The 23,598-nt window shown below is 41.1% G+C and overlaps 1 protein-coding gene across 1 annotated transcript in view; it reads right to left on the bottom strand.

Moving 5' to 3' along the window:
• LOC139205106 (protocadherin-9) overlaps positions 1 to 12,486 on the bottom strand; it is a 187,547-nt gene extending 175,061 nt beyond the window's left edge. The window contains exon 1 of the mRNA XM_070835214.1: positions 9,451 to 12,486. Within this exon, the coding sequence (XP_070691315.1) occupies positions 9,451 to 12,486 (3,036 nt within the window). The remainder of the gene's footprint in view (positions 1 to 9,450) is intronic.
• Between the last annotated feature and the right edge of the window lie 11,112 nt (positions 12,487 to 23,598).

Here is a 23,598-nt window from a genome sequence, read left to right as displayed (position 1 = left end):
ATTAATAATATAGTTAGTGTATAATATATGGTGCATTGTTGGAAATTAAACTAACCAACAGTGTATAACATAACGTACTTAAAGTTAGCACCTACAACAGTAAAATGTTACTTACACGATGATGCATCTATGGTATTAAGCAAATAATACATCATGTAAACATGTTAGTGGTCTCTCTCTCCGATAATTTAGCAAACTGTGCTGATGGCGCTGCACTTTCAACATTCTGAATGTTAGATTTTTACCTCCAATGGCGTATTTTTGCCTTGATGTGTTTCTACTTTTAGTTGAGCTGTGAATCTGAATACGCCCTAACTGCTGCAAGTGGATCACATGTTTGATCACCCGCGGCTCATCAGCCAATCGCCTTTATCAGCTTACTATACATACCAACGAGTAATGTCTGCGCATAATAAAACAAGAGCTGCCTTGAGGACACTGCTGTTGGAGCAAGGACAGACTTAGTCTGGTCTCTGTCCAAACAAAGTTATAAGGGCATGTGACATCATCCCTGCGTGGATAATTGTAGGAGAGGATGTTATTCTCTGTCATGTGCACTTAATTTCATGATGACAAAGTTGTATAACAGAAGAATGTGATCACATATAACTCCTCTCAAAAGCCTGTGTGTACATATTGCTGTGCATACACAGGCTTTCTGTGTAACATCAGAATTTAATGCATCTGATCGCTGGAGTGGTTCAGTTTAAATCCTCTGTGTTTGGTTTGTAGGCTATCTGCTAATATTGTCTTCCTCACTGGCAAAAAGGAAAAGAAAAGTCTGCTGCATTTTGCCACTGGCATATTAATGGAAGAAATGCTTTGTGCAGGAAGAAAGGACTGACTTTTCATGTTCTTTCACCAACCACACTATGCATATAGGGGTCACACCTGAGATCACCTCATCCAACATCGTCTGCCTGCAAATTTACCCTATGCAAGAGCAGGAAAGGGTAAACCTGCCGCAGTAAATTCAACAAATTCAATGACAGCTTAGCATTTTACCAAATTACCTCCAGTCTTAACATCCCATATGGATTCCACAAAATTTGGTAATCTGGCCACATGAGATTGGCACAATCTGACAACATCTTCTGATAAAATGCTTAGAGATGCAATACAAGCACATCCCTCTCTCTTTTGAGAAGGACAGGCAATATGATTATACTTTAGGTCAGAAGTCAGGTTTCAAATCCCAGTCAGTAAGTGCACACGGCTATTTTGAAAGTGACCGTATAGATGAGGTCAAACTTTAAAGCCTATATTTATTTATTTATCCTTTTTTTTTTTTCCTCCCCTCTCATCCTCACTCAAATGAAGACTAAGCTCTCCTCCTGGCTTTAAAACGGAGTGGACAGATTAAGCTGAGTTAGGCCTACTTTCCATAGATGTGTTGGCGTGGCACTTTGAAATCCACTCCCTCACCCCTCCCTTTCTGCAAAAACCAGTTAAGAGGTGACATGCCTATACTTCTTAAACTGGAAGGTAAAATTAACTAAAGATGGGTGCTCTTGCAAGAAAGTGTTGTTGCAACAGTGATTCTTTACTGTAGTAAATCCTACATATATACACTACAATCTGAATGTAGTACCGTCGGCTGTGAGGGTGCTGCTGGTGGTGATGATGATGGAGATGATGATGGTGTGGGTTAGATAACTCCAGTTGCTTAGTGTTGGTGTTACTGTAGACATAAGACTGACATACATATTTCAAGGTACAGGTTTTCGCTGTTAATGTTCTGTTGAGCTCTGCGGGCATCCGTACACCTGATGTAATTAAGCGCCGCTCAGTCACACCTGCTTCCACCGCTCCACCAATCAGAATTAAGTCTTAATTGGATTAAGTGCTCAAGAGTAAAGACACAACAAAAAGGTGCAGGAAAGGAGTGCTTGAGGACTCGGTTTTACCATAAGGAGAATTTTGGGGGTATCTTTTTTTCTGTTTGTCCTCTTTATTCAGCGTTAGACAAACTCATGAGACTTTTTTTTTTATGTTCGCTTAGACAATTACCCTCATTTGGATGACAGCCACCTCAGACGGCAATAAACATATTCACTCTGTATAGTTCACAATCACTACAGGTTTCCCTTTTTTCGTTAAAAGCACATTCTTATGTGTATTATACATTTTTGGTTGTTGTAATGATCCTCCTCATTCTCCCTACTTTGGTTGTATTGTAATTTTATGTGCCTCACTTCAAACACTGGATTCAGTCAGACCAGAAAAATCTGTGTGCTTCTTAAAATACACAACTTGGCACTCTAATCAGCCAAAGCACTTGTTGATGGGCAAATGCTGATTAGAACTGGTTCACACATGATGGCTTGACTGAAACATATCCCAGTTTATACACATTGTCTTATCACAACATCACAAAGGGAGAACAAATGGACGAATTAAAAACAAGAAAGAAATGATCTCTTTGAAACATTTATTATGAAATTATAAAGGTAGAATAGCACTGTTCAAATAAAGCTTTTAAAAACAGAATAGGAATTGCAAGTGTACTGAATAACTGGCAGAGTTTATTTCAGATGTAATTAATGTATACCCAGCAGTGAAAAGAAGGAGGAAGCAGGGCAAATAAATAAAATAAAATAAAATAAAACAAGTCCATTATTGTTTACCACAGCACATTAGGCAAGATTACCAGGAGTTCAATTTACATGAAACATCTCATATATACAAGAAAGATTTACATCGATGAGGGTTACAGAGTCTTTGTGAGCTATGGGGCCCAGTGGCAAAGCAGTCAATGGCAGTCACATTTCAAGTCAAGTGTGGCTCTTTGCTTGAGGGGGGTTTTGGCTGGCAATGCCATTATCACAACTATTAGTCTAGACACTGGCACACGCTAGTGACAGAGCAGCGGCCTGTGTGTCACTTGACACAACAACCCAATGACAAGGACGCGTCTCCCCCTGGGTTTGTCATGTCAGGACATACAGCGCCACTTTGTCCATCTTTTACACACACCCCCATCTCTCCGATGATAAAGGGAGAGAGGATGGTGGAAGTGGCGCAACGTGCCGAACACAAAGCACCCTCATCTGTCACAAATGATCAGAACACAAAGGTGAACACACCCTTGGTGATTTAACATTGCATGTAACGGCATTGACCCTGATAAAACGCGGGTGAAAGGTGTGGGCTGGAGACAGGGAGGATAAGGAGTGGGTGGAGGGGCCAAGTGAGGAGTGGAAAGGAGAGATGGGTTGTTGGGGTGGGAGTGGGGGGGCATTCAAACAATGAAGTAGCATCATAACTTCATCTTTTTATATCTTTTTTTTTTTTTTTTTTGTAGACAAGCAAGTAGTCAAGAAACATTTTCTTCCACCCTCTACTCTTATATTCAAGGTAAATTTGAGAGAATCTCAGCTGAGGTGTTGATACTGTAAGTGTTCTAAGCTGCAGTTTGTCTTTTTCTCATCATGCAGTGTTGAAAAAAATATGAAGCTAGTATGTCAAATTGATTGATTGCCTTAGAAAAATGGGAAATGCGTTTTGTGGATTAGTGAAAACATGGAGATGAATTAAGTAATGACAGTCCAACAAAAGCCACAGTGACTTTGGTTTTTGTGCATGCAAAACATTAACTTCACAAAGCAAACCCCCTGAAGATTGATCAATCAATTTGCTTTGAGAAATTGCAGAAATGAATGGTGAATTTGAGATGAATGGGTTGCCAGCCAAAAGTGATGGACAAAAAAAAAAAACAAAAGAGAGAAATAAAACACAAGAAAATGAACAGCACACGTAAGACCTTTTGATGTATGGCGATATTTGTCATTATCAAAACTGCATTGTATTGTATGTGTCATAGAGTAAAATGATGAGTACAATGTATCTCAACATATGTATGAAAATGGTAAAAACTGAAATGAAATTGAATAAAATGTTCACACAAAAACAAAAATCAAATGTAATTCCTGGTAATTTGCCATCATCTGTGTTTTTTTTTTGGCAATCCTGTCCCTGGCAGTTATTGACAACAAAGGAAAAAAACAAACAAACAAAGGATATAAATAAATAAATATATAAATATATTAAAAATCAGTAGCACTTCATTTTTCTCAACAGCAGAAAAATAAAAACACATAAATGAACTCCACAGTTCAGCCAGTGTACCAACAGGGAGCTTTGATTTATTTTGTTGTTTTGTGCAGACAAAACTGGATCCCCCTTGGGGCAATAATCTACTCTGGTAGTACTCACACCCACTACCTTAGTATAGCCCGCAATCCATTTCATTTCCTTTTACCCACCTAGACATGGAGGACATGACAAGTTTTTTAAAGAAATACAAAGTTCTCTGCAGTAAAGAGCCCTGCAAATCCTCCACTGATGATTTAAAGCTTTGATAGAAACTTCACTCACGGACTTATTGGCTTACGATCTCCTGATAGCTACATTTGTTTTGAGGATCTGCTACATTTTACTCAATAGAGGAATGCAGTACTTCTTCTTGCTTCATCATTAAACTGATGTTGACAGCAGACCCAATTCTAGATAACAGAGCATTTGCTCAAGGTTTTGATTAATTAATGTCTTTACAGTTACTTGCATGCATAGAAGCAATGAGATTTTACAAGTTGGTCGACCTATTTTCAAGAAAATCTTAAATCAACTGGAGAGTCTTCAGTCAAAAGTATCATGGACATGTACAGTATAAGAGATCACAAACGCAGTATCCCGGAGAAGTGACAGGATAGCTGAGGAGAAGGATGTATGATCGCAGTCGGCAACAATCACTGGCCTCTCTCCATCTTCCTTTCACTCCGCCAAACTCTGTGTCAGCACAACCCAGAAGATATTGCAACAGACTTTTCCCCTCAGGTGCAACATTGTCATAGTTCATTAATCTTCTCAAACTTCTACTGCTGCCATCAGCCCCCGTACGTACTACTAATCCCCTTATTAATGTGGCAAATGAACCTGCACAAGAAGGACGACTCCCCCAAGGCTCCATAATTACAATGGTCTGTACAAACTCCTGTTTGCATAGAACGTCCATTCATTAAATGTACTGACAAGACAAAACCAGGAATACTCTGCGAAAGATTCCCTGTTCTTCCTCACAGGTCTTTCTGTCATCCTGCACTTTAAACTAAACTGAACTCCGTCTGTAAGATTTAATGGACTGCTCGCTTCTCGTGGCTGACACCGTAATGCGAGTCTGTTCTTATTGCAGTGGTCACAACAAGAAGGAAAATGATATGTGACTCAGATGCAGTCACAACAATTAGACAAAACTGAAAACAGAAGTCTCCAGAATTATTTTGATTAAATCACCCTAATATGTATATGCTGGCAGTTGCTCTATATGTGCTCTAACTATAGTGAAGCTGCATAAAAGGGAGCTGTTATACTGTCTCCCCAGAGCTAAGGCATGATTTGTGCTTCAGAAAAGCACATCAGAGCAGTGTGGGATAACTGCACTGTATTTACACAACTCCTTTCAGTGCTTGCATCTTTTCTGCCACGCAAGAAAAACACTAATAACCTAGGCAATTAAGCCTTTTTGCACAGGAGGTGTTCAGGCCACATGATTGCACAACTGCAAATCTATATCCTATATAAGGCCCATAATTGAATATAACATATGATGTATATTAGCATTACAAAGCGAGGGGTATCAAGAGCGTACACATGAATCTATGTATGCTCGCTAACTTGCCAAACAATAAACAGCCTTGTTTTCACAGTCACCATGGGACTTATTCAAGGTTAATGATGAGGAGTGAGAATTTAAAATACAGATTGCGATTGAATAAGCTTGATGCTTCCTTCCCCCCGTCGTGGTGACTACTTTCAAACCCTGCACCCTCAGTAAAACCATGTTAATGTGTCCATGACATGAGCCTTGGGATCTGATGTGCAGTACATGGTTAATGCGTAGCCACTGGGCTCATGTTATGTTAGCGAACCACATCTATGTCTTCTCGTAAGACTACCGAAAGCAAGAAAGTAAGACTGATGGTGAAGCGGCTATGATTATACTTGGTTTCTTAGATGCTTGTGTTGCCTTGTGAAACTAGGACAGTGTTTTCATGCTTTTTTCCTCAGTGTTGTTTACACTAATGTAGGTCCCTGGAGGGTAAATAATAAGTGGGGGGAAAAAGAAAGGAAAGGCAAGAATTGCTCCTATTGCTATCAGCAAAGTTTGGGGTCTCTATAAAGCTGATTCCAGTAGGCGTTTGTCTGTGATGACTCTGCTGTTGATGTCTGCTATTTCTATTCTCCATGTTCTATATTCTCGGAGAGGAAGACACCACTGAAACCATCATGCTTCGCTCTTTGCCTGGCCTACTTGTTTGTCAATTTCCTGCCTGATTCCTTATTTCTTGATTGGTGCCGATGCTGCATAGAAGTGACTCTTGAGAAATGGAACATAACGGCTTTTCAATTCTTGGAGAGAAGGTCCATTTTTAAAAGCAATTCCCCTCAGCTTTCCGCATTTCTTTCTCTTGAAGGTCCTTTTTCACTTAATTGCTTATTTCATGTCAACTTCAGGCAACAATGGGTGATTGATGACGGTTTTTTTTTACTCATAAGGCAACAGCGTAAATGCTAAGCTTCAGCATTCTCTCATCTACCTTTGTGATGCTTTATGTGGTGGAATAATTCACCACCTACTGAACTTGTTTTCAGTGTAGTGCATCAAACCACATTTAAAATCTGAGGAATAACGGGTAATAACTTGAAAAGATATTGATTTATTCTTATTATCTATGTTTATATAAGAAATCTTATCATAATGCAGTTCTTATCTTTTTTCCAAAGCGGTCCTACTCTGCGGGAAATATGATATGATAATCCGATGATATTACCTTTTGGATATACTGTCTGTTTAAAGATTCACTCAAAGGTAATTGCTATTTTTTTTTTTTTTTTTTTGCTTTTACTTTTTTAAAGTTACAGCTCGTCTCCTCTCTGTTTTTATTCAATACACAGGCAGGATTCATAAACGGAATGGGACATACTGGATGACAGTCTACTTGTCAGTGCTCATGAAATGGAGATGCTGTTCACATGTCAATACAAATGGTCACACTGTGCAAAACAATCAAAATATGGAGTTCAGTGATAACATACCCTGCTTTATCCAGTAAGACATGTCAGTGCAGTGAGTGCAGTCTAATCATTTCACCACAATCAATAAGTGCCATTTAACCTCAAATCTGAGGCGGGATCCTTATCAGTAAGCTCTTTTAGAATAATTATGACTGAAAACCAACCAGATATGTCTTAAGTGTCTTCATTAAAATCTCCAAAGATGGATATTAGCCAACAGCGTAAAGGTAGAAAATTACCTTTTCTCCTAATAATAGATAAATTGAGATAAGAAAGTGTACCCTTGTGTGCAGTCAAATATATTAGTGCATATTTACTTTGAGTAAGTCATACTGCTATCACTAAAGAGAAGGTTATCTCACACCCCTTTGACTTTTGATGGCAGTGGGTTTTGTCGAGATCCAAACTATATTTTTAATCAATAAATAAGTCAATAGAGACTTAATTATGAAATGTATGACATGATTTGAAGATGTGATTGCCAGCTCTAAAAAGAGGTGACAGTATAAGAATGAAGATGGTTAAATTGGCAACTGCTTTGTGTGATTAAGGAGTGAGAGGAAAGTAGACTTAGGCACAGCTTGAGGTCAATTTCAGCCCTCAGCTTCTATAAGGATTACCTTTATGCTATACACAAGTACATAGAAAATCAATCAAATTGCGCAGAACATATCAGAGGACCATGTGTGAGCAAAAGTATCTGCAACAGTACATTATTTATATTATCGATGGCACTGTATAGAACACACTGGCTCTGTTTGTGTGCGTCTCTGAATCATTTGTCAGAATTATTGATTCCAATAAATTTTGTGTGGAATTGTGGGATGACTGAGCAAATCAATGAAGTTGTGCTTACAGTACGGTGTCATATCTCATGTGTCCTCCTCTAGGGTTGAATCCCCCCGCCGCCACCATCACCCATTTCATCGCCTTGTCTCGTCTCTCTCTCACACACTTCACCATCCCCTCACACACACACACACACACACACACACACGTACACTCACACACATCAATAGCGCCTGGCAAATGACGCCAAACTGAATGCCTCTTTTGACTGCTACCTCTCACACAGAATCACATTAAATGCAACCCCAGATGCAGTGACCCGGAGGTATGCATCGATAGGAGTCGCACAGTGTCACCCCTGTAATTCCACTCTCTCTTCCGGATAGATCTTATCACTCACATCTCTAACTGCCATTATCAATCTTCCCTGTGCAGCCTCTACATCATTAGGCGAGAGTATTTCACTAAGAACACAACATAGGTTTCACTCCTTTCTTCTCCTCCCTTGCATTTATAAGTCCACTGCAGGCTGGCGTAGTGCCAGGCTGTGCCATGCAGCGCAACACTGCCACCTAAAGGTTCAGTACCACCACCCGTCAAGCCTGACCCACTGACAGCACTCTCACTCTGCCTCTTTTCTCCCTCTGCCCTGTTCTTTCCCCCCTCTTCTCTGCTGCTCCCTGTATTTGTCCACGTGTGTTCCATTAGATTAGAACTGTGTGTTGTGTAGTGCTGCTTTATTAGCAGAAAAATTAATAAGACTTTGATAAAAAAGCAGCATGGATTACGTTGAAATTTGAGGCTCATTATTGGCTAATCCTTTTTGAATTGGATGTGTATCAAGTTCCAGACAAGCTTCACTCAGTTCGCTACTGTGCTTTGAGAGGAGGCATTTAATTCAAGCTTAGATGATGTGGCAAAGCCTACAGTGACATTCACAATACCACAGCAGCAGACTAATTATTGACTACTGTTATTGCTGCAGGTGTTGAAAAGGTCTTTTGTGATATTACAATACACCAAAACAAAGAAACAAACAAAAAACATGAATACACTTAGAGTTTTATGAGAAGAGAGGTGAAAAGTCAGCTAAGTTTTTGAAGAATGTGTGCAGCATTTATCTATAATGAAAACAGTAATCTGAGTAGATAGGCAAGAAAAAAATGTTTCTTTCACAAAGAACATTGAGTCACAATTAATGTTATGTTGGTACATTTTACCAGTGATCTAACCTGGGTGCTGAATAGACAAAATAAGGCAAGGCAACCACTCACCCACTTGCATTTGTTAAATATGAATTAAATATATATTAATGACAAAACATCAGTCTATAATTATTCCCCCAAAATTATGCATGTTGAGTCCATAATCAGCTCCATTACTTAGCAGTTGTTCAAGTTACCTTTTCTTTTTTTTTTTTTTAAGTTTGAGAAACAGTGGAACTTGCTGAAGCAGTGTGCCTCCTGTACTCTTTTCTGTTGCTTCACAGTAACTTAGAGAGAGTCTCTAATCTAGACTGGCACTTTAGCACTGTGGAACGGGGCAGTTATAGGCAGTACTTATAGACCAGTAAAAGTGCTCTTTTACCTGCTGTCTGGTGTGCATGGGCCCCTTCGTCTTGAACCCTCCTTGGGAACTGCACTCTGAGGCACTGAAGTGGTCGGAGCTCGTGGAGGACCTCTTGGAAAGGGTGTCACAGCCCCCAACAAATGTGTTATCCAATGGGAGCTCCTGAATCACGTGATGCTTCTTCACCGAGACCGGCGTGTCGGCCTTGAGGTGGAAGGCCGACTGCGGCGAGGCTGACTTGTAGTGCCGGGCCAGGTCTGGGCTGCTGGGTTTGAAGGTTGTGGTGGGTGTTGCATTCCAATCAAAGCGTCCAATCCCTTGCTCCTCCAGTTCGGTGGGCAGGCTGATGGTTCCGTTGATTGGCTCATGGGCAGGATCGTCAGGTTTGTTCCCCTCAATGGTTACAAAGTTGAGTAAGGAGCTTTTGGGGGATTTCCTTTTCTTGCGCTTTTTCTTCTTGTTCTGCTTGTTCTCTGTGTTGGGTGACATCCACTCAGCCCCCTGTTTTTTCCTCTGCGCAGCTTTGAACCTGGAAGCATGGCGGCAGCGCAGCAGCACAGTGACAAAGATGACAATAATCACCACTAAGGCGCCGGTAACAAAGGCTATCATTATGGTTAAATAGTCACCACTTTGATAAGTTTCACTGCTTTCACCAATGTTTCGGTCAATTGGGGTCTCCATGGTGCGTCGGATGAGGTCATTGATGAGTGTTGAGTTGCCCACAGTGTCATTGACGTACAGAAATACCAGCACCAGAGTATGGAGTGACTTGGGATATCCCAGGTCACTGATATTGACCACTAATCTATGCAAGCCTATGTCAGTCACCGCTGGTTTCTCCTCCAGGGTAATATTCCCTGTGACAGGGTCGATTCTGAACAGACCTTTGTTGTTCCCACTCACAATGGTGTATTTAAGTTCTGCATTCATCCCTGTATCACCATCTACAGCAAACACCTCTGCTACAACAGATCCTGGGATAGAGGAGAGAGGGACGAGCTTGAAAGACGTGTTGGAGGGGGGGTAGATGACGATCGGGGTGTTGTCGTTCACGTCGATGACATTGATGGTCACCTTGGCGGCTGAGGAGCAAGGAGGCCTGCCACTGTCCACAGCCCTGACATCAAAAGTGTAGGAGCTCTGTTGCTCCCGATCAAATGACACATTAGATTTTATCACCCCAGAGTAAGGATCCAGTATGAAGTTCTCATTGTCATTCAGTATGGAAAGAGAAACAGCAGCATTTTCCCCAGCATCTGAATCTGTCACAGTTATTACCCCCACGGTGCTGTACTTAGGAAGATTCTCAGACACGAAGAACTGAAAGTGGTTATGAGTGAACTTGGGGTTGTTATCATTTTCATCCAGCACAGTTACAATAACGGCAGCCTGCGTTTGCAGAGGGGGTGTCCCATTATCTCTTGCCGTTACAGTGAAGAGAAACCTGTCCTGATCCTCCCGGTCAAAAACCCTGGATGCAGTCAGGACCCCGGTTTTGCGGTCGAGATCAAAGAACGATGCATTTGGTCCCAGCTGATACACAATCTCTGCGTTTTTCCCACTGTCCTCATCCGTGGCGCTCAGAGTAGTGAGGAACAGGTCGCGTTTGTTGTTCTCCATAACAGCCAGCTCAATAACTGGCTGAGTAAAAATAGGCGGGTTGTCATTCTCATCCTCCAGCCTCACTCTAACCAAGGCAGTCTGATTCAAGCTTGGTTTTCCAGAGTCAGAAGCTACAATTTTAAAGTTGTATTCCTTGGTCCCCTCGTAGTCGAGCAGTGCTGATGTCTCTAGCAGATACTGGTTGTCGTACACGGCTTTCAGATGGAAGGGCACGTCCTTCTCTATGAAACAAATGACCTTGCCGTTGATGTCAGTGTCTTTGTCTGACACCGTGATGAGGGCTATCTTGGTATTGATGGGATCCTTTTCGGAGAGGAAAACAGTGCCATTGATGGGACTGATTATGTATCTCAGGTCTATATTAGGTGGATTGTCATTAACATCAGTCACATTTATGGTAACAGTAGCTCTGGCAGGACTCGAGCTCCCATCACTTGCTAAAACAGAGAGCTTATGAATAGCAGTCTCCTCTCTGTCCAGAGGCCTCTGCACCGTAACCAGGCCAGATGTTGTATTTAATGAAAACAGTCTTTTTGTAGCAGGAGACACCTGAGTGCCAAATACATAACGTATCTCAGCATTTGCCCCTATGTCTGCATCCGTGGCTTGAAGCTGCACAACAGACGTGCCAATAGGGGAGTTCTCCGGTATATGCACCTCTATCTGACCCTCTTTAAACACGGGTCTGTTATCATTGACATCTGTTACTGTAACTTGGAGAATGGCAGTGCTGGATTTCTGTGGACTGCCACCATCCTCCACTTTGATCTTCATCACATAGGTATCCTTCTGCTCTCTGTCCAGATTCTGCTGCACAATGAGCTGAGGCCACTTCTCTCCCTCAGGCGTCTCTACTATGTCTAAGCCGAAGGCACTTTGCCCGTTGATCAGCTCGTATTTGTGGACACTGTTGGGGCCAGTGTCTGGGTCAGTGGCAGAGGGAATTGCAAAGCGGCTGTTAATGAGCGTGTTCTCAGGGATGGAGATGTTGATCACAGGGGACGGGAACATGGGGGCATTATCATTTGTGTCTTTGACAATTATTTTGATCTTAATCAGCCTGAAATAATCATTAGGCAAAATGACCACTTCAATTTCAAAGGAGCACTCGCTGTCCTCAAATGAGGGGCCGGGGCACAACTTCTCCCTGTCGATACGGTTTGATGTGGTGAATATCTCGCCAGTGCTGCTCAGAACACGGACCAGTGGGTTATCTCCTGCTTTGGAGACGAGCCGGTACACCAGATTAGCGCTTGCTCCAGTGGCAGCATTTGTATGGGAGATGTTTAGGTCCTTTGGTATGTTTCCAATGAGGACATTTTCTTGCAACTCCTCTCTGATGGGGTAGATTAGCTCTTGGGCTATTGAAGGATCGAGCCATATGCAGGCAAGCAGGGCACCCAACAGGTAATAGTCTTTTAGATCCATGACAGTGTAACTGTGTTTCCAGCCTTCACAACTCAAAGGTTTCTTTCTATGCAACCGTTGTCACAGGCTGTGACTCCTTGCATGTGATGGCAGGAATCTTCCACGGACAAACCTATGAATACATGACAGAGTTTCTCTTCAGTGTGAAATAACTTTGCCATGCACAATAATTACATTCATTTCACAAGCAACCTCCCTCCCCTCCTCACAATCAGCTGTTTCATCCACTTTCTTTTTTTTAAAAAAGATGGTTCAGTATCAAATCTGCCCAAAGGCCCTAATCAACAATTCACAGAAGGAAGAAAATACAACAAAAACACTGCCGCAACCATTTAGGCAGCCACTCATGTCTGTTGCTCCCTTTTCTAAATCCTTCACAGTTTATGGTCACTAAGAATTTCCCAGCGCCTCAAACCCCCATGGCCACAAAACTTCACAACACATTACACAGTCTTATTAATTTTACACTTAAATTGCCAAAATTAGAGAGCCATGTGTGGGCTCCTAAGCGATCAATACGCATGAATGAAGCCAACAATATATGCTCAGACTGATTTTGATTTCTTAGTGGCCATCTGAGACCTATTCTTATCGTACATACCCAAATCCGTTACAGCGCAGGGGGGGAGAGAAAAAAAAAACTGGAGTGTGTCAGCTCATAGTCTTCTCATCCACGGTGCCTGCGAGCTCATTCGGGTAAAGATATCCTTCTCAGTGATTTTAGCTTTGGGTCCAGGAAAAAAGAGAGAGAGAGCAAAAAAATAAAAAAATAATAATCGCCCCGTCGGAGTAATCTGACTCAGGAGCAGGTTTTGGGTAAAAGCAGCTGGTCGCACAAACTGGGGTAAATTAGAAGCTGCATATGTCGCAGTTCCGTTTCCCCCATTTAACTTCAGGAATGGACAGGATCTAATTGCGACCTGCGGTGATTGCGGTGATCAGCGTCGCTCTCCAGCAGACACAGCCAGGTGGTCAGTGGTTTGCGGTGTCTTCCATTAGAGCGGGTCCCGAAATCAAAGCTCATCTCCCGTCCACGTCCCGAGAAAACCGGCGTCTTTTTTTTTTTTTTTTTTTTTCTTTTTCTTTCCCTCCCTCTCCCCGGCTACCTGTTAAGGTGAAGGCGCCGATGAGGTGAACGAGAGAGACGCTCGTGTCCCGTCATGTTTCAAGTTCACGGAAGCCCCCATCAATAATCAGCCGGCTCAAGGTTAAAAATAAAACATCATTATTAAAAAAAAAAAAAAAATCTCGATCCCACTTGGAAATGCCAACCTCGGTATAAAGGCTGTTCGGTGTGACACCGATGCGCAGCGTGTATGTGCCGTTTATCCTCGCACTCTCACTCCCAGAGCAGAATATCTTGCACTAACTCTGTGTAAACCCACAGGAGGGGTGGTGAAGTACACCACACCGACTCCCCCCCCCTCCCGATTCCCCACCTCCGCCCCCCGCCCCGCCGACCCTCGTCATTGGACACCGCCCCTCTCTTTCAGTGGCGTCGGCAACCGGAGCAGCAACAGGATTGGCCCCGAGTCACGTCACTTAATGCGGACTGGAGGGCTGTCCGCGGTGAGATGCTCCGTGAAGATGCTGCAGGCTGCAGGGACGCTTAACCAGAACCCCGAGGCTGGAGGGGGGATGATGATGATGACGACGACGACGATGATGATGAAGCTGCTAGTGCTGCTTGATGATAACATAGAGAGGGGGAGTATTAAAAAAAAAAAAAAAAAAAAAAAAAAAAGAGCATCTGTCCTCTAGCTTTTACACTGTGGATGATTATATAAAGGCAGATAGCAGTCATTGGCTCCAAAGGGACGCATCAAACGCACAAACCAACCTGTTAGGCTGTTGTCAGGTAGGCTGCACTTAATTGGGATGGACATGAAAAGCGCGTTAAAAAAGACGCGCTGCAACGGTTTCCGATAAATATGAGTTGCCAAGAATAAACACAGGCGCATACAATGCAAGCCTTGTGTGAGAGAGTCACCGATAATTGCACTCCAGACAGAGAAGCCGTTGTCTAAGCATGTTTGCACGGGGTGCGTGTCCGCCACACTTGGCACCCTGCAGCCACTCATCAGCATTTGTCCGTAAGAAATAACCTTGACAGTTATCCCTGTCATCAAAGCCGTACGGCAGTGTGCAGTGAGAGCTCCTGTAATGGGCGAATTGCATTTCTTTTTAAGTTTACTGCCTCGTGCTAGAGCTGTGATGATCTGAGGGGAGGTGGTGGAGGGAGGAAGCGAGGGTTTGGAAGTGACTTTGGAATTGCCCATAACCGTAGGTGATCTTACTTGACAAGTTTCAAAGCAACAAGAGGAAGCTGAACTGCTGTAACTGAGCTGAGTAACCCCCCCCCCAAAAAAAGACAAGTCAGGAGTGAAACAAGGCATCTAGAAAACAGCAGATTTAATAAAAATGGAAATCAGAGCCAGACATACAGATCCAGACATCATTTAATACCTACTGCCATCCAATCATTACTTAATTTCAATGCAGTAGATAACCCTCAATTTCAGCCATGCTCTCTGTCTGTGCTGCTGCTGAGAAAGGCAAGCTGTTGAGCTCAGAGGCTGAGCAGCCTGCCATGGTGAACACTGCCATCTTGAGGTGCTCTTACACTAATGCCTGAACTGTGCCGTGAGCTCCACAGCTTTAACAAACTAAACAACTGCACGTTTCTGAACCAAGAAGTCAATTCGTGCTGTTACGCGACCACTGAGAGTGATCAGAGGATAAATTGGGGGGGAGGGGGGAGTGCCTCAGTAAGAAGCAAAGTGTGAATGAAGATCAAGCAAAAGTGAGAATAAGCCAACTGGCGATGGGAGTGATGCAAAGGACGCAGGCGCCTCACTGTTGAGGTGAGAACTAGGCAGCAAATGTCTCCTGAGAGGCTGGCTTATTGCCTGGTCAGCAGTCCATTAGTACAAACCAACCTGGTGGCATAACCTTTCTGCCTCTGGATCCAGCCGTCAGCGTCCTTCGCCGGCAGAGAGCACCTAAAGGAGTAATGTGTCACTTCAGTTTAAGGTCTGACACCCTGATGTGGAGGGAAAAAAAGTGACAACATGACTGTCTACAGTGGTGAAACACTTTCTTGCTTTGCTGGCCAGCTGGAGTCATGAACTCATTGCTTGTTTTCACTTGCTTTGGGAGTGTGCGTGTGTGTGTGTGGGGGGGGGGGTCTTGGGTTTGTAAGGACATTTATGTTTTGATTTAAGGCGTTTGTGTTTGCGTGTTAGCGCAGGAGTGCACAGTGATTGGGAGAACTGGACATAAAGTACACTCTGAAACACTTGTTAAGACTCTGGTATTGGTCACCAGCTCTAAAACCTTCATGGATGTATTATGTTCATTTTATGTCACAGCGTTGTAAATGTTTATTGATGGCACCTTAAGGATAAGTGGGACTTAACAAACTTAGCAGGGTTAATTATTATTCCACTTTTTATTATCATCATTGTTTTATTCTGCGATTGTGCGTCGCATGGGTTTGACTCAGACAGCAGAGAGGGCTAAAATCAGCAAATGCCGCAACTTCACAGCTCTTAATTTGAAATTTACTCTGTCTCTCAGGTTTGTTATCTCCTTATTTAGTCTGTTTTGAACTGGCTGCATCTAATGTTTCTGCCAGTCAAGTTACTGACAAGTGATGAATAATGTAGTATGCTAATATATGCTCTAGGTCTTGTGGTGTACCTCCTACAATCTCACAGCGAAGAGAGAGCCTAAGGGAAGGGTCCAAACCTAAGGCCTTATGATTCCCCATATAGCAGGCACAGTCAATCATACTATTCACCTTGGTTTGATTTTCACACTGACTTATTGACTTGTTCATGCCGTTGAATTGGCTTCATGAATAATACAAGGGACAAATATGTTTATCTTTCGTGTCCATTAAACTACAAGGTCAAACAGGTAATTTATGTATTTTCCAACTTAAACAAGGTCTGAGGAGCCGATGCTGGAAAATTTAAACAGTTGGTGTCGCAACTTTAGTGTTGATACTCAGCCAAGAAGCAGCAAACATGGCCGAAAGTTAAAGCCAATGAGGAAGAGCCCGAAAATGCAGTTTGTCACTAAATCGTCACCAAACTTTTCAGTGAAAGTTTTCACCTCTCTATAAATAAATGATTTGCTCATGCTTGGATTTTGGGGTAACATCATGTCACCTTTAAAGAACATCACAGAGGGAATATTGTTGTTGCCGGAAGATGATGTTTTAATAATTAATAATTAACACTCCCAATGGGAAAATTGCTCTCACTACGAGGGTATTCTCACTCAGAATATTGCTCACAGCTGTAATGAAGTTCTTTAAAATGACAAATGTTTGGTCAGAAGAAGAACAAGTTCCAGAAACCTAAAAATTTCACTTTTAAAAAGTTAGGGTCTCATGGCACCCTAGTTATGCTTTAACTATTACCGGGATTATTCTATGTCATGGCCCTTGTCAATGCAAGTGAGGAAAAAAAACTCATCTGTGTGAGAAACATTCATAAAGCAGAGGCCTTTTTCGAGTGTCAGTGCTGTTTGAATTTCAAAGCTGGCTCCATCCACGGCGAACGCATGTTCAGAATAATGAAAACTAATTCAGTCAGAGCTCCAATTATCCAAATCCCTTGCAATATCTAATTATATTATAACATGGCATGCTGGATGTCCTCTTAAAAGAAACAAAAACTGTAATGGATACTTATTTTTACCCTTTACTTCCCAACTCGGTTCCTGTCATCACCTGGCTCACACGGGGAAAAACATCCGTGGTCCTGTCATCACATGAGCTGAATCCTGCTGCTTGTGATACTGTACCACCTGCCAGCCAAGCAGGCATTTTAAAATCGGACTTGTGCAAATAATAAAATCTTTTGAGATGTTTTACTCGCGACTAAAAGACTCCTACGGAAACTGTTACTTTAGCAAGATTTAGAGTTAGATGTGAAAAAATGCTAACAAAATCTTTCTTTAATCGCCTACAAAAATGTTTTGGCACTGAGTAAATAGAAAGTAACCATTTTCTATCTCGACGGCTTAGCTTGCTCTTTATTATCCCTCTGTGTTCACTGGTTTCATTTGTTCCTTGTCAATACCACAAAAGAGCCACTGCAACTGCTGATGAAAATTTAGGCCTTTTCCCTTTAAAACCAGTTTGCCAGCGCGACTTCTCTCAAGAGTGGTAATGACCCAGTGGATAATTGGCATTGCACATGCTGTGGACCCTGAATACTAATCAGAGCTTCTAATCAGGCATCTCCAACTGAAAACTTTAGGTACATGGGAGTGGAAATTTGGATAGGAAATGTTTTTTTCCCAGCTTCTTTGAAAGGTATTTCAGTGAAATCAAAACTTTCCTTTCCCTTGAGCAGCTGATGCTATATCACTTAACAAGGTGTACCTTGTTTGATATATTCAGGGACAGAACTTTACAACTGTGGGCTCAGGACTTTGAATGTAAATGCTTGCTAAAGGTAATTTTTTGATTCACCATATGGCGACTACATAGAAAAGCCATGGTGGCAGCTGAGCTTTCCTAATTATTGTAAAAACCATTTTAAATACATTTTTAATGCGCCCAGCACATCTTTTACTGCCTGACAGGCTGGCATTTGAGAGGTATAATGGCATTCATAATAATCCTTTGAACATTGATTGACACGTTGTTTGATCAAAGAAGATATCCTGGGTGGATTAGAGTTTCAAGATGCCAAAAGTGCAAGATATCCCTTATAAGAAGAATAAGAATATTCTGTCTTCATACCTTCCCTCTGACTGTAATTTGCTCTCTCCCTTTGCATTCCATCTCCCTTCATTTTTTCCTCCTCCCTGACACATTTGAATCACATATTACCTTCTAGACTGTGCACTGAAAAAGGTCAAACATTCCCTCCCATTCTCTTTTCTTACTGACGTGGAAGCCAGAAGCCTGCCTGTAGTGGCTGAAATGAACCCTGGTCAAAGACTGGTACAAACCAGGAAAAGAAAGTTGAGCAAGATCCTTTTCTGCTCAGTGCACGGGCTGATTTGACCTTGTGCAAGAGATAGCAAGTTATGAGATACTTGACATGCGCTCCAACACCAGTACTTTTTCAGATCCTGTCAAACTGAGCTGCATATTTTTTTGACGGGAAAAACATAAACATAAAGTTCGTCCTCATAACAGCTCAACAGAAACTTTAAAATGCTCTTATATCCGGGTTTTAATTGGTTTAATCACTATTTATTTTTTACAGTATCTCTCTCCTCTTTGCCTTTTCTGACTCCTCTGAATTAAATGAAGAGTAAATGATTGGCATATATAGATGCAAGACTCTACAAGTCACAGCTTTGAATGGTTTGTTTATCACTGCCCATTAGATATTCTCTTTCTAATATCTGACAAGTAATTAGATAACATAACCTCAGAGATGTGTTGTCACACATCTTTTATCAAGCTGTAACGTTTCTAAAACAGACTCCAGTCAGGTGTGAGATGTACAGCGACTGTAGTGCTGGATGTGCAGCTAGAGACTTGTCCGTATCATATCTTATTAAAAATGTCTAGAACTGTGAAAGTAATGCACATTTAAACTCGTTTATTTCTAGTAGTAATTATGACCCTAGTAGTGAAGACAGCTTGTGACAAGAGGGAAGATAGCAAGAAAATGCCGACATATTATCTGCAACTCTGTCATCCTAAAGGTCAAACTTCTACATGGCAGTTTTTTTCATCCATTAGCCAAGCAGCTTCATATATATTCAGGGGATGTGGCTAATCAGTCAGTAACTAGACTACTTTACTGATTTTCTTGAGCTTATAACATAGCAATTCAAGTCTTCCAATTCCATAATTTTGTTTTTATTTACTCTTTATTTCATGTGCTGCATTGCAAAAAAAATTCAGGCCAGTCAAACTATGCTATGTAGATATAATTCACATCTGAGATCCTTCTGCAGTGCTTCCACCGTCCACTGCGCCACCAATTCCAAATTGGAAAATGCATTATTTGCGTGTTACGCTTCTTTTCCCTCTTTATAAGCAGTGCGTGCAAAGTGTTAAGAGATAAATTGGAGCATGTGCATCCAGTATTTAACAGATTATCATGCGCATCTTTCATCTCAATTACAGCTGTGTTGTCCACCTCACTTACTTTAAATCTTGGCTGTACAGGTTTAAAGCATGTATATTCCAGCAAAATGAACCTAACATGGAACCCGCTTGTCTAATGGATGCATGAAAACATTAAAAAATATAACTGTCGGAAATCATTGTTGGAGAATCTGTGTTAATAAACTCATAATGAGGTAAAATACTCAGAGTTCCAGCCTCTTGTGTAGTCTGAGTAACATCACTTCACAACAGTGTAATGAGCTAAGTCCTCTACCAAATGTATTTAAGAGCATTCTACAAAGGTCCAGAGAGAAAGATAACAAAGACCTCGCTGCTGAATTACACTGATTTACACTGTCAAAATACTAAGATCACCCTGTAGGTGTGTAGTCACTGTTGCAGCCACACTTTTATGTAAAATAAACCCACTTATCCTCTAATCGCTGGTCTACAACCGAGAGTGACTCACTCCCTCACAATAAGGTTTCATAGCTTTGTCTTGCAAAACGCTGTATGGCCGCTGATGGACAAACAGGGACAGAAACAAATGGGACAGAGAGAGCGTTGCTTAAACTTAAGTGAATGACACTCCTCAATAAGGTCCCTGATATCAGGTCATGTTCATAATACTGCATTCACATCAGGTTATTCACCAGTTTATATAACCTGTGAATACTCTTCAAGTTGTGATTACAACAAGGTATTTTGTATTTTTATGGAAATGCTCATATATCGAACTACACCTTAATTTAACTCTCAACTCTCAATTTGGTAAATGCACACTTTCTGTCCCTACATGACCCTCTCCTTCTGTCATACAACCATAACTTAACAGTGTACATGGTAATCACAGTCATTATTTCGACGATCATAACTTTCTATTGCAACCTTGTCCAGTGCATCACCATCTTAGGCAAAACTGGGAACATTATAATATACTGAGCTAGATGAGATTTTTGACATTTCAGGAAACTGATGAATGCATATGAGAGACATGATTTAAAATATCTATATGATGAGAAATGTATTCACCTCGTTGGATAATCAGTTTACAATAAGATGCAGGAATAGTTGTTTTCTCTGTCTTGCATTATGCTAATGCATACCAGTAATTTTACTGCTTTTTTTTTTTTTTTTTTAAGGAAAATGTCAGGGTGACTCCACACACCATTTTTACAGGCGACACAAGCTTTTAGCATTCAAATCACTGCCCAGAGTGATAAGGTACTATCAGATGACAACATACAATTTATGTTTAGCAAATGAGACGCAGAATAGAAAATGTCACTCTCCCCATGGCTACATTTCCAAAAGCACAGATTCGGCAGGGAAAATAGTGTCATGTGTTGTTGTCATTCATTTTGTATGGTGTGATGCCTGATGCAAGGGCTGCCAATAATCATGTTTGCATGGTGAATACAGCAAACAGCGGCACGTGACTGACCACTTCAAGGGCACTTAGAAGCTAATTCATGCTCATTTTCATTTGTTCATACACTGTAGACACTGTTGGTTCTTTGAGAGTTGTTTGTGAAATGGGAATGTTTCTCGTCTCTAAGGTCTCATTCAGCCATAAATAATAGTCAGCTGTGAGGACCTGCAATCGGCATGACACTCGGATATATTCACACTGTTGTATTTTGCAAAAGCTCATGGCAGAAATGTTTTTGGAGCAACCTTAAAATGATGTTGTTTGTATGATTTTAATTGACAGTAAGCTTTGCAAAACCTTAGTATGGAGTCTTTGAGGACTATCTTCATGTCTGCTTTATTCAATAATTTGCTTCTTTCTTGTACTGTACATTTTATTTACCCTGTGCTGTGAACATCATCAACAGCGTAAGAGTAAGAAAAACACATGTTCCGATAGAAACAGCAACATGAATTTTCACTCCCAGTGACCCCATTTGGTCTGAACAGGGCCCTTATCTGTTTCCAGAGAAGAGCACTGAATAGCCGGCCCTCCACCCATCCATCCATTTTCTGCCTCTCATCCATCTCTGGGTCGTGGTGGCAACAGGCTAAACAATGAACCTTTCACAGACAACCATTTGCTATTTTATCCATAATAGATACTTAAATTTAACTATTACCTCCGGCCTTTAAGGGGATGCAGCTGGCAGAGACGTCTGGAAGAGGAATCACAGGTGCAGAAGGATGCATTTCACTTTCTTCCTTTCCAGGTTTTTATTCTGTAGCCTGGGACAAGCAGCGAGACTGCTCTGTGGGGATTCACAGGAAAGTGTGACTGTAATTGTTTCCTAATGAGTTTCCTCTCTCCACTAATTGAGGATCACACTGTCTGTTAGGATCTACGGTTTACACATACCAACATCAGCAAAACGTAACCACAACTATCTCCTAATGAATTGTGTTCTCCCCATAAAACATCCATAATAAACTCATAAGCAGTGAATTACACGACCTGTTCTTTCAGCTGGATGCCAGTCTGCTGCAAGGTTTTTCTCCAACCGGGATTTTTTTTTATGAGGTATGTCTATTTCTAGATATACAAGCGTAAAAATAAAGCAGTTCAATCAATTCAAGAAAAAACAAACAAGCCAGAGGATTGTCTGGCTGTCCAGTATGTCTTTATATTTCATGGTTAATATGTTTGAAGTTCTACAGAACTGATTGACCAGTTTTCTTTCTTGAACGTTTTCTTATTGTGTTTGTCAAAGAGAAGAAAAAAATCAAATGCTAAGGAGGAAAACTTGAAGCAACATCTTACAGTATTGTGCAGTATCTCAGTTTCCACCAGGAAATGGATTTTGCATCGTGTTTTTCCTCGTTGTTGAAGTTGCTTGTCCTTCCAGAGCGGTGCGTGCGTTCTCCAGAATGTTTCTTGCCTGCTCAATTTGATCAGATGCTCAGTGTTAAAATGACCCTGGATAGTTCCATACAGTGGTTTCCATTTTCTAATGTTACCCCCTATGTTTATGTTTTGAAAACGTTTAAGACATTGCTGTATATTTCTCATGCCAAATGTTTTAAGATATATAAAACTAATTATAACTTTTTCAAATAGTACTTTTCAAAAACAAGTTACAAAATGGTTTACAAAGACATAAAAATACCTTAAAAAAAAGTAAAACTGATAGAGTAATAATTACAAGCAAAGTGTGAATTACTAAAACACAGTCAAAATAAGCAAAGTAAAACCAGAAATGTAATTGATTTATATGAGCAAATAGTGTGGGGCCCAAAAGTCTGAGACCACACTGAAAATATCTAATATTTTCGCATGAACTTGGGAATACATTACTCCTTTGCACAGAAGGGCAGATTTCCATGCATTGTATGCTGTCCACTGAAGCATGGCCTTCAGGTGGATTTCATTTACCTCCCCCGTTGTACAAAATGATTAAGTTGGTCAGTGGCACAAATTTGCTTAAATTTGATTGCTAGAAAAAGTGTTTGATCTTAAAACAATCTTCGTTTTACATGTCATAACATTTTGTGTTTTTTAAATGTTTCTGAATCCTCAAACGTTCTGATTATTTCCAGGTTAACGTGAAAATAAATGAGATTTTCCATTTTGGTCTTTTCATTGTGGTCTCAGAGTTTTGGCCCCTACTTTATATACATGCATGTATCTGTATATATTAATGTGCATATTCAGCCGTGCAGTCATTTATTCTAAATTGTATTACCTATTTGTTTCATTTTTGATTGATTTAAACGACTTTGTTTACATTAACGACAAATGCCCAGTTCAATACATCATCATAATAAATTATAACAGCACAACATGAAAAAGTAATTACCTCTAATATTATTGCTTTACCACTTTGGAACTGGCATGAGCATATGTGATGTATAGCAATCACTAAATGGTTCTGGCAAGATTTCAAACCTCTCTTACCCATGTAATATACAGCAGCTATGGTTACATGCACCAGTTTCTTATTCCCAGGTGCCTCTACTTTTTGGTTTTTTGTTTCAATTAGCAAAGGTAAGAAATTACTATAACTGTCAACTGTCCACTGCAAAATGGCCTTAATGCAAAGTGTGCATTTCAC

The sequence above is a fragment of the Pempheris klunzingeri genome, chromosome 1 (genome assembly GCF_042242105.1).
Source record: "Pempheris klunzingeri isolate RE-2024b chromosome 1, fPemKlu1.hap1, whole genome shotgun sequence".
NCBI classification, from domain to species: domain Eukaryota; kingdom Metazoa; phylum Chordata; class Actinopteri; order Acropomatiformes; family Pempheridae; genus Pempheris; species Pempheris klunzingeri.
The sequence above is the reverse complement of the archived record's forward strand: the minus strand, read 5'-3'. Positions and strand labels throughout refer to the sequence as shown.